General features: G+C 46.8%; 1 protein-coding gene across 1 annotated transcript; it reads right to left on the bottom strand.

Moving 5' to 3' along the window:
- Positions 1 to 8614: 8614 nt before the first annotated feature.
- Positions 8615 to 11662, bottom strand: LOC123428224 (phosphopantothenoylcysteine decarboxylase subunit VHS3-like). The gene is made up of 3 exons (XM_045112414.1): positions 11382 to 11662; positions 10664 to 10774; positions 8615 to 9324 (listed from the first exon to the last, which is right to left on the bottom strand). Exons 2-3 carry the CDS (start codon positions 10745 to 10747, stop codon positions 8881 to 8883), a joined length of 528 nt encoding a protein of 175 aa, XP_044968349.1. The 5' UTR covers positions 10748 to 10774; positions 11382 to 11662; the 3' UTR covers positions 8615 to 8880.
- Positions 11663 to 11999: the final 337 nt, after the last annotated feature.

The following is an 11999-nucleotide window of genomic DNA, read 5'->3' as shown; positions in this document are numbered from 1 at the left end:
TATGGAAAGTGCTCTCTTTCGAGAAATCAACTGTGTAAAGGTTGCCATCCAACTCTCCAACAAAAGCCACTTCAAGAGTGTCTCTCTTAAAGACTTTCACATCCATTAGTCCAAATAGTGTGTCATAACCGACGGAAGCCAATTGACGAACTGAAAGTAAATGATATTGAAGAGATTGGACAAGCATGACATTTGCAATAGACATGTCATTAGTGATTTCCACCTTGCCCAACCCAATTACCTGCCCTTTCGACCCTCCACCAAATACAATGCTCATGTATGGTCGAATGTCTTGCATGAAGTCATAGAGCAAGTTACTATCTCCGGTCATATGATTGGTGCATCCACTGTCGATCACCCATTTTGCTCCACCGGAGAAAACAACCTGTAAAGAATTAAGACTTGGTTTGAGGTACCCATTTTGTCATGGGGGCTTTCACATTAGTTACAAGAGTCTTAGGGACCCAAATAGCATAGAATCGAAATGCATTACGGGGACCAACGAATTTAGCATAAACTTCTCCTTCCTTTGATTTGCATAGTACATAGGATGGAGGCTTGAATTCGGTTGTCTTGTTGTGAGTAGACGGACCCCTAGTGGCCGATCCACTCACAACCTTACCTTTCTCCGTGTGTCCCTCTGGTACAAATATTTCCTTAAGAGGAGTGGTACACTTCAGAGGAGATGCACTTTTCTTGGCAGTGCTTGGGTTGAACCCAAGCCCTTTCTTGGCGACACCTCCATTGTGTCGACTTAAGATCTCATTGAGAGTCTTTTGTCCTTGTGCACATGTCATGAGACCTCTGTCTAGCTGTGCCCTTAACGAACAGTTTTCCTCAAGGATAGATGTCAGTTCACTACTAGGGTTAGTAGTGCAGGTATCAACATTGATAATAGGTGAGGAGTAGGCCTTAGCTAGAGTGTCAAGATAAGTGACCTTAAGTGCCTCAAAGCTCTTTGTAAGAACAGTGAGTTTCTCTTCCTTGTCTTTGAGAGATAAGGATAGACGCTCACAGTCCTTAGAAAGGGAAGCATGAGAGTTCACACGTCGGTCTTTATCATTTAGTAATTCTCTGCACACATTTTCAGCCCTTTTCAAGGAGGCAAGATCATTAGCATGTTTATCAAGGTTTTCACCTACTTTTGAACATAATGCATCATTTTGTGCTTCCTCATAAAGGACTTTCTGCTCAAGGAGTTCATTTCTCTCCTTCTCCTCAGTGACGAGGGTTTCGAGTTCCTTGATGGTATTGGTGTGCTTACTCACCATTTCCATAAGTATGCGAAACATAGTGAGCTTCTTTCCTTTAAGAGAGCACATAAATTTGTTCATTTTAGCAAACATGGGATGATCTAAATCATCATCCTCATAATGATCTTCCGCATCAAGATACTCATCAGAAGGGGTAGAAACTAGACTGAAAGAGTTTAACCGTGGGGTTACCTTAACCTTATCATGGGAGCTTTGGTCTTCCCCATCTCCCATGGCAGTCTTTGCCATCAAACACTTGTGAGTGTTGCCCTTGTAGTCCTTCATATAGTTGTAGTGAACAACATCACCACTTTTGTTGACTAGCCTCAAGGTACTCTGTGTATCTTGAGCTACTCCGGCAACTCCACCAACATCTTCTGGATCTGATTCTTCTTGTGCAACCATTGCTCTTCCATCTGTCCTCTTGGACTTGGAGTTCATAGGGTTTGGTAACTTCTTCTTTACAAAGGTCTTTGGAAACCTTGGTTTGTCTTCTCTCTTCTCATAAGGGCAGTCGTTGGAGAAGTGGTTGGTTTCCTCATAGTTATAGCATTTCCTTACCTTCTTCTTTGGGAATCTTCCCTTGAACTTCCCTGCACTGAACTTCTTCACAAAGATAGCAATGTCCTCAAACGATGGGCTTTCATCAGAGTCAACATCATCACCATCTTGACAGTCATCATCACCTTCTTCTTCTTCACTTTCTTCTTTGTCATACTCATGCTTGGCTTTCAAAGCAAGATTGATCTTTGATGTTGAAGTGCCATGCATGGCTAGGTGCTTTGTTGCATTTGCCTGTGACTCTTCAAATAATTGGAAAGTGGATATGATGTCATCTGGAGTCATTTCTTTGAAAGCATGATGATGTCTCATGTCCCATACCATTTGATGGCGATATGGAGCAAGAGCGTGAAGTAACTTGTCCACAAGGAATCTCTTGGTCAGATTGAAACCATCTTGCGTCTTGTCACAGTCAAATGACTCAATGTCTGCGGCGAGAGTCATGAGCCGTTCTAGTAGTTGCTTGGGAGATTCACCCTTTTCCATACAGAAATTCTGTAATTGCCCCTTGGCAATTTCATATTGAGCAAGCCGAAGAGTGGAGGTACCGGTCTTGGTCCTTATGATGTTGTCCCACAATTCCTTGGCACTTGTGATGTGAATGTAAGGTCTTCGTTGCTTGTCATTCATTCCCTTTCTTATGCACATGATTGCAGTGTCATTGAGATGCTTGTCATAATTTTCTCTGGGCGTGAGGCATCTTGGATCAACAGGATTGTACCCATGCTCGAGGATGTCCAACATCTCATCATTGGCGTACCTAAGATGATCCTGCATACCAACTCTCCACAAACCAAAATCGGAATTGTCATCAAGCAAGGGAGGTTTTCCTCCAGGATTGTACTTAGGTTTCTCAATTTGAGATTGAGCATAAAGCCATGAAACACTGGTTTGGTTCCTCTCCGGAGGAGGTTGGCCAAATGAAGTACCGTGCACGTGGGGCCCTGAGGCCCTCGGGGACGTGGTTGTCCCCGTGGTTAGTGCTGCTAGTCTCATTTGAATTAGGGACTCAAGAGAAGCATCATGATCCTCTTTTTGCTTGGCAAGGGCCCGTTCCAGGTCCTCAGAGGTGAAAGACTTGACTTCCGCGGAAGTCCCGTCTCTCTGCACTGGAGCTACCGTAGCTGGATCCACGTCAATCTCGCTCTAGGGCGGTTAAGCCACACAAATAGAGCATGAGGCTCTGATACCAATTGAAAAGGATCGAGATGGACCTAGAGGGGGGTGAATAGGTACAAATCCAAATTTTAATAATTACTTGGCAATTTTAGGCTAAAGTGCGGAATATAAGTGTAAGCCTAATAATTGCTATGACAAAGAGTAAGCTATTAGGAGTGAAGCAAAGCAAACGGTAAACAATAAGCAAATACAAGTATGTAATAAGGATTAACACAAGTAGAGAGTTAGGGTTAGGAATAACCGAAACTCCGAGAGAGACAAGGATGTATCCCGATGTTCACTTCCTTGGAGGGAAGCTACGTCACCGTTAGAGGGGCGGATGTTACCACGAAGGCACACCAACGCCACGAAGGCTCACCCTATTCTCCCTTTGAGATAACTCCACGAAGGCGTTTCTCAACCACTAGTGGTAAGCCTTGAGGTGGCTTCCAAACCTTCACAAACTTTCCGGGGGATATCGCAATGGTTTGATTCCTCTCCGAAGACTCCTACCGCCTAGGAGTCTCCAACCTCCAAGAGTAACAAGATCACGGGGATTGCTCAAAACTTGCTCAAATCACAAATCACTTTGGTGGGAAGGAGGAGAGGGGGACGATCTATCTTTTGATTGGAACAACACTCAAAAGGACTCACAAATGCTCTTGGGATCTAGGATTTGGTGTAGACAAGAATGAGTGAGAGGAAAGGTGTTCTTGGGTGTATTATTGTTGTGTTGAACACCCTTTCACGAGGTGGGAGAAGAGTATTTATAGTGTGGGGTGAAATCCAGCCGTTGAAGGTGCAATAAGTCACACAGGGTCCGGACGTCCGACACTTGTCGGAAGTCCGGGCGTCCGTGAGGGGCCGGACGTCCGACAGGGGTCGGTCGTCCGAGACCTGTAGGCATGACTGGAACTCTTCTGAATTCATCAGCGGCCGGACATCCGACAGGGGTCGATCGTCCGAGGCCTGTAGATGTGCCTGAACATATTTGTATTCATCAGCATACGGACGTCTGGAGTGGCCCGGAAGTCCGTGTTATACAGCACAAGTTCTACTGGTGGTGGCTTCCGGATTTCCGATGGGTGTCGGCCATCCGGCGCTCGGACATCCGGAGGGAGCCGGATTTCCGAGATATAGTGCACACATTCTACTGGTGTTGACCTCCGGATTTCCGGAGCTTGGCCGGACGTCCGGCCCTCGGTCGTCCGCAGGGAGCCAGATTTCCGAGATATAAGCCTTACAGACTACTGGTGTCTGGCTGTGGATTTTCGGAGGGAGCCGGATGTCCGGCCCTCGGACGTACGGAGGGAGCCGGATGTCCGAGGTAATTGGACATATATTGAATTGTAGACAGTGGACAGTATGTGGTGTTTGCTATGTTTGTAGAGATGTGGTATGAGCAAGTTTATCGCAAAGCCTGTGATCCCCTCTTAATAGTGCGGGATCCCTATACTCAATATCAGTAAACTCAAAAGGCTATTCTACAGCATCTCTTCTTAATCCCGAGTCTTCTCGAAATATACATCACCAATCTTTTCAGGCAACCTACGACACATAAATCTTAATCTACTAAAGTACTTGTCGTCCTGAGATACACTCAACAAATAGGAATAGTTTCCTATGTATGTGTTGTCATTAACACCAAAAGAAAATTAGGGGCATAGCATGCACTTTCAAAGATGACATAAAGATTTGTAAAGAACGAACGGATCTGAAAGTTTCAGAACCGTTGACTAAAACCTCTCTCACAAGCAAGACGTGATCAGACCCCAGAACTATATGGGTGTTGGATTCGTTGAAATCACATGGTGATGTGAACTAGATTATTGACTCTAGTGCAAGTGGGAGACTGTTGGAAATATGCCCTAGAGGCAATAATAATTAGTTATTATTATATTTCTTTGTTCATGATAATCGTTTATTATCCATGCTATAATTGTATTGATTGAAAACACAATACTTGTGTGGATACATAGACAAAACACTATCCCTAGTAAGCCTCTAGTTGACTAGCTCGTTGATCAAAGATGGTCAAGGTTTCCTGACCATAGGCAAGTGTTGTCACTTGATAACGGGATCACATCATTAGGAGAATCATGTGATGGACTAGACCCAAACTAATAGACGTAGCATGTTGATCGTGTCATTTTGTTGCTACTGTTTTCTGCGTGTCAAGTATTTGTTCCTATGACCATGAGATCATATAAATCACTGACACCCGAGGAATGCTTTGTGTGTATCAAACGTCGCAACGTAACTGGGTGACTATAAAGATGCTCTACAGGTATCTCCGAAGGTGTTCGTTGAGTTAGTATGGATCGAGAGTGGGATTTGTCACTCCGTGTGACGGAGAGGTATCTCGGGGCCCACTCGGTAATACAACATCACACACAAGCCTTGCAAGCAATGTGACTTAGTGTAAGTTGCGGGATCTTGTATTACGGAACGAGTAAAGAGACTTTCCGGTAGACGAGATTGGAATAGGTATGCGGATACTGACGATCGAATCTCGGGCAAGTAACATACCGAAGGACAAAGGGAATGACATACGGGATTATATGAATCCTCGGCACTGAGGTTCAAACGATAAGATCTTCGTAGAATATGTAGGATCCAATATGGGCATCCAGGTCCCGCTATTGGATATTGACCGAGGAGTCTCTCGGGTCATGTCTACATAGTTCTCGAACCCGCAGGGTGTGCACACTTAAGGTTCGACGTTGTTTTATGCGTATTTGAGTTATATGGTTGGTTACCAAATGTTGTTCGGAGTCCCGGATGAGATCACGGACGTCACGAGGGTTCTGGAATGGTCCGGAAACGAAGATTGATATATAGGATGACCTCATTTGATTACCGGAAGGTTTTCGGAGTTACCGGGAATGTACCCGGAATGACGAATGGGTTTCGGGTGTTCACCGGGGGGGGGGGGGGGGCAACCCACCCAGGGGAAGCCCGTAGGCCTTGGGGGTGGCGCACCAGCCCTTAGTGGGCTGGTGGGACAGCCCAAGAAGGCCCTATGCGCCATAGGAAGAAAATCAAAGAGATAAGGAAAGAAAAAAGAGGAGGTGGGAAAAAGGGGAAGGACTCCTCCTTCCAAACCTAGTTGGATTCGGTTTGGAAGGGGAGGACTCCCCCCTTGGCTCGGCCGACCCCCTTGAGGGTCCTTGGACCCCAAGGCAAGGCTCCCCCTCTTCCCCCTATATATACGGAGGTTTTAGGGCTGATTTGAGACAACTTTGCCACGGCAGCCCGACCACATACCTCCACGGTTTTACCTCTAGATCGCGTTTCTACGGAGCTCGAGCGGAGCCGTGCTGAGATTAGATCACCACCAACCTCCGGAGCGCCGTCATGCTGCCGGAGAACTCATCTACCTCTCCGTCTCTCTTGCTGGATCAAGAAGGCCGAGATCATCGTCGAGCTGTACGTGTGCTGAATGCGGAGGTGCCGTCCGTTCGGCACTAGATCGTGGGACGGATCGCGGGACGGTTCGCGGGGCGGATCGAGGGACGTGAGGACGTTCCACTACATCAACCGCGTTTCTTAACGCTTCTGCTCTGCGATCTACAAGGGTACGTAGATCAAATATCCCCCTCTCGTAGATGGACATCACCATGATAGGTCTTCGTGCGCGTAGGATTTTTTTTGTTTCCCATGCGACGTTCCCCAACAGTAACGAGCAATAGCAATGGCAAGGAACAGCAGTAGTGACAGCAGTAGCAAGCGACAGTAGTAGCAATAGTAGGAGCAGAGCAAGACAGGTAACAACAGTAGCAACAATAGTAACAGCAGTAGCAACAGTAGGACAAACTCGTAGGCAATGGGTTGGTGATTTGTTTGGATGATATTCATCATGCAACAACTATAACACGGAGAGATATGTGGCTAGCTCCCGTTCGTCAATGTGATGTAGGCATGCATTCCGTGTGTCGTCATACATGCTTAGGGAAAAGAACTTGCATGACGTCTATTGTCCATCCCTCCCGTGGCAGCGGGGTCCAAAAGGAAACTACGGGATATTAAGGTTCTCCTTTTAATAAAGAACCGGACCAACGCATTAGCACTTGGTGAACACATGAACTCCTCAAACTATGGTCATCACCGGGAGTGGTTCCGTTATTGTCACTCCGGGGTTGCCGGATCATAACACATAGTAGGTAACTACAAGTTGCAAGATCGGATCTAAAACACACATATATTGGTGACAACATAACAATTTCAGAGCTGAAATCGTGGCACTCGGGCCCTAGTGACAAGCATTAAGCATGGCAAAGTAGTAGCAACATCAATCTCAGAACATAGTGGATACTAGGGATCAATCCCCATCAAAACTAACTCGATTACATGATAGATCTCATCCTACTCATCACCGCCTAGCGAGCCTACGAATAGATTACTCACGAACGACGAAGAGCTTCATGGAATTGGAGAGGGAAGAAGGTTGATGATGACGATGGCGACGATTTTCCCTCTCCGGAGCCCAAGACGGACTCCAGATCTGCCCTCTAGATGAAGAACAGGTGGTGACGGCGCCTCCGTATCGTAAACGCGACGAAAACTTTTCTTTTTATTTTTGCTGGGACGAAAGGGATTTTATAGACCTGAGATTGGGGGCGGCAGAGCCGTTTGGACCCCACAAGCCTGCCCACCGCCACCAGGGGGTGATGGCGGAGCCAGGGCTTGTGGCCCACTAGCCCACCCCCTGAGGTGGAACTTGGCGCATATATTTTTTATATTTTCTAAAACTGCTCCCCGTCAATTTTCGGGACGTTTGGAGAACTTTGATTTCTGCACAAAAATAACACCAAGGCAATTCTGTTAAAAACAGCGTCAGTCCAGGTTAGTTCCATTCAAATCATGCAAATTAGAGTCTAAAGCAAGGGCAAAAGAGTTTGGAAAAGTAGATACGATGGAGACGTATCACTAACCAACCTTATATATGTGGAAAAATTTCTACGTCGACGGCTGCATGGGCGTGATTGATATGCTTTTATAGGTCGTTGCTGTTGATTGATTTGAAAAATTATTAGTTCGTTCAAAAGCGTAAACCAAACCTATTAAGAAGCATAATGTATTTGTCTAAAAAATTGAAGGAGAGAGTTTTGATAAATTGTTCCCCGATCATAATCAGATGATCCAATTTTAATTGGAGTCTTGAAGACCTCAAGTGAATGTGACTCTTTAAAACTATGAAGTACAGTGTTATAGATGTACAAATAAAATGAATAAATGAAAGAGTTAGGGTCACAATGTGACTCTTTAAAACTATGAAGTATCCGGGAAAATCTCAATTGAACGTGGGCTCTTTAATTCTAGCGAGATTAGTGTTATAGTATATGGTGGGGGACATCTGAGCCGTGCAGTGTGCAAAGACAAGGGAGATGTTCACTTTATTTTCTTTTCTACGGATATGTTCTGTTTAATTATCTAGAAATTACTACGCTAACAAGCCATACATCTACGGCGGCCAAGCATAAACAGACATCACTTAATTATCTAGTCACCATCATCAGCAGAAACCAGACAGAACACAGGATAAATTAAGGACCTATATCAAACAATGTGATTTGGCCTTTACTGAGCTACCAACACAATGTGATCTGAACAGAATTTCACGGAACGATGCCGGAAGGAGATAAAAAGAGTTGACTGACATATTCAAATCTTCGAGGCTTTCGCCACTCAGGTACAATTATGTTAGCGAAACATCTGTTCGATCAACTCCACAGAAGCAAAGTAACGATGACAACAAAGTTCCCTCTAATCGCTCCTACAAGCCCACACATTGTGATCGTGTGGGGCATTTTTAACTCTAAAGGAAAGTTTCCAGAACACAGTGAAAAACAGGCACATCCCATCCCATGGTGACTAAAGCAGCCGCGTCGAAGGACGTCGAAGGGCTTCACTTCTTCCTCTTCTTCGGGGGCTGGAGCGAGTCCTCGTCGTCATCCTCCTCATCATCGTCATTGTCCTGGTCGTCATCCTCCTCTTCTACTCCATCTTCATCGTCTTCAGCAGCAACATCATCGTCGTCGTCGTCATCTTCATTATCATCATCGTCGTCGTCGTCGTCATCATCGTCACCTCCTCCACCCTCCTGCTCCTCGGGTTCTTCATCGTCATCCTCGCCATTCTCCTCACCCTCGCCTATTTGTTTCTTCTTGGCATCACCGGCCTTGGGGTTGTCATACTCCTCTCCTTCCGAGATCTCCTCTTCGCCCTCAGCAAAGTCGCCATCCTCGTCCCCATCATCATCTTCACCATCTTCATCACCAGCATCAGCAGGGGCAGATTCATCACCCCTCTTTCCGTCCATCTTGAAGTCTGGCATCCCACAAATAACGCCCTGTGCAACGATCAGGCAAACATAGTCAAGTCACAATACCAGCATCCAGACCAAAGCTTGAAACAAAACTGAAAAAACCCACAAGCACAACACAGGAACAAAGGAGTAATGAAGTGACCAAAAGCTAGTCAATAACAAGGCAGACATGGTAGCAGATCATGAGTTCTTCTTAATGGTAAACTTAGCATCTCATATTAGTGAGCAAGAAAAGCACAGCTCAATAAACAACAACCCCGTTTGATACCCTAGAACCGGCTGCCGCGTACTGTCTGTTAGCACTTCGCAGCTTAGCAGGAAAGTGACAGACTAGCTGAAGCTTCAGGCTTGTGTAGCCTCATCTCACTCCTCACTGATGGAGGCTGAACAACCAACCTCAGTTTTATTATTTTTACCTTCAACCTATCTATCTTCTGGATATATTTCAGGGTACCACAAAGATCAAATATTACAGCCTCCACAACCACAATCATGTGTTCGCGCAGTCCCATACCTTGTATGCTCCTCTCCACTGGACCATGCTGTGGTTGGGGAGCAGACACGATAGAATCATGTGGTGCTCACTTGCAGCGAAGCCCTTGGCTTTGTGGACAAACATGGACAGTGAGAGGAGAAAGCGACCCTAACGCAAACATCTCTAGTCAGAGGACCCCCCACCCCCGGCAAATAATTACAAAAAAGCCCCTTGTGTCACTCTCAATGGCGAGGAGACACAGGCAGGTGGGACCATGGGTGCCACAGGTCTCGCGTCAAAAGACAGCCTGTCTTTGCACTTAAGAAAGTGATTACAACCATAAACAGTGATTAACCATAGCAAAGTACACGCACACCGTCACCTGACTTGACCTAAACACCTGCTGCTTACAGGTTAAGCAACCCAGAACAGTATAGTACTATGAAGGTTTTTCTTCAGAGAGGGAGGGAGAGGGCATCTCTGAAGGAATATTCGCTTGGCCTGTGGGGTGCGAATATTCGGGCCCGAGTGGCAAGGAGCTGTAATAAAGAAGCAAGAAAGGAGCGGGCCGACGCAGGGGCCCACCCCGACGGAACTGAAGCCCAGAACCGAAAACCGCAGCCTAGAGCGCACCACACGGTTCCGCATCCGGAAAGGTCCAAACCATATCTCACTCTCACAACGGTACAAAAGCAATACTGAACGGCCCTGATATTTTTTTTTTCTTTCACACATCTTTCATAAAAAAATACACGCATGCTACTCGAGGGTAAAAGAAAAAGAACTTCAGAGTAACCCTACACGAAAATAGTACTGTAGTAAAACGACAAAGAAAAAGTGAAGAGAGATAGGATTTTTGTAGCAGGGATTATTTCGTCTGGTTTTTACCTCGGTGCCGGGGCCGACGCCGGCGAGAAGGTCGGGGAGGCCGTCGTCGCCGCCGCCGGCGGCTGGGTGCATGCCGGAGTCCATCCGATCCGAGCGCGGCCGCTGCAGGCGCTGAACACGTGGGCAGGCAAGAGAGATCAACGCGTCAGTCAGTGACGGGGCTTTACTTTTACCGTTAGTTAGGCAGAGGCAGCAGGAAACCTTAAAACCTCCGCCCGCAAACATTTTACTTTTCCCAACAAGGTTTGGGCCGGCAGGAAAAGGCGATTCCGCCCAGAGATTTTGTTGCACCTAATCTTGGCAAAAATCCACCCTACCAGCTACCAGCAGGCCAGAGAACACAAGAAAAATCACAATTTTCTTTTTCCGAACAGATGCTACTACTCCTAGCTAGCTCGCAGGACTGTCAGACAAAGATAAGAAACGGAAAACGAGTAGACAGAAAAAGAGGAAACAGTGCGAGATATTTCCACAGCGAGTGAGAGAATCCGTGCTGAAGCCTGAAGGTTTCAGACTCTGCAAGTGCATAAAGACAAAATTCATAGCACAATTTCGCCATGGCCTAGAACTGGTGCCAAACAAAATCTCTGTCTCAGCAGCTAGGGTTAATTAGCAGGACGAACAAAAGAGATGTGATTATCCTTATCACTAGCAGTAGTCGTAAAATAAAAGCGGTTGAGATGCGTTAATAAAGGGGAGATAAACGAGAGAGGATTACCTTGTTCCGAGGGAGCAGGGGCTAGAGCAGGCCACAGATCTGGAGGATATATGAGCGCTCTCAACGGGCAGAAGTGAACTGGGCTAGGCCGACTCCATGGGAGGAAGGAAGGGTAGAGAGAAAGAGGATGCAGGAGAGAGAGAGAGGGAGGATAGAGGGAGCAGGGCAGGTGGGCAGTGATGTGTGCGCAGAGGGCAGACGCGTAAATCCCTCGCAAACCCGAGGACCCGAGCGAGATTTTGTGCCGCTGGTTCGCAGAGGGACCCGGTGCGTGCTGTGGAAATCCGTTCGAAAGAGAGAAGGGAGGGGATTAATCATCATCATCGGATCAAACGGCCAGCGTGAGGCCAGATCCCCACCGCGCGCGCCGGTCGTCGTCGCCCGTTGGGAGCGGAGCGGGCCCCGCAAGTCATGCAGATAGCTGGGTCAGGAGCGCGTCATCGGCGGATTGCGCGTGACGTGTCCGCTCCCCGTCCTTGCACCGCATGGAGTAGTGGTGAGCTCTTGAAAAGAAAATGCTTCTTGGAGAGGGCATTGAATGGTAGCGGCTCGGGTAGGTGAGAACACGGCCGTGACGCATCGGGCCGAAGAGAAATATCTGTGTGACGTCAGGTGGGA

Source organism: Hordeum vulgare, chromosome 2H (assembly GCF_904849725.1).
Source record: "Hordeum vulgare subsp. vulgare chromosome 2H, MorexV3_pseudomolecules_assembly, whole genome shotgun sequence".
Lineage (NCBI taxonomy): Eukaryota > Viridiplantae > Streptophyta > Magnoliopsida > Poales > Poaceae > Hordeum > Hordeum vulgare.
Note: the sequence above shows the minus strand (reverse complement) of the source record. Positions and strands in the feature narration are given on the sequence as shown.

Excerpts from the sequence above, each read along its gene's own strand:
- LOC123428224 (XM_045112414.1), bottom strand. The coding sequence starts at position 10,747 with ATGGACTCCGGCATGCACCCAGCCGCCGGCGGCGGCGACGACGGCCTC. Across the intron at positions 9,325-10,663 it reads GCGTCGGCCCCGGCACCGAG|GGCGTTATTTGTGGGATGCC; the intron begins GTAAAAACCAGA and ends ATCGTTGCACAG.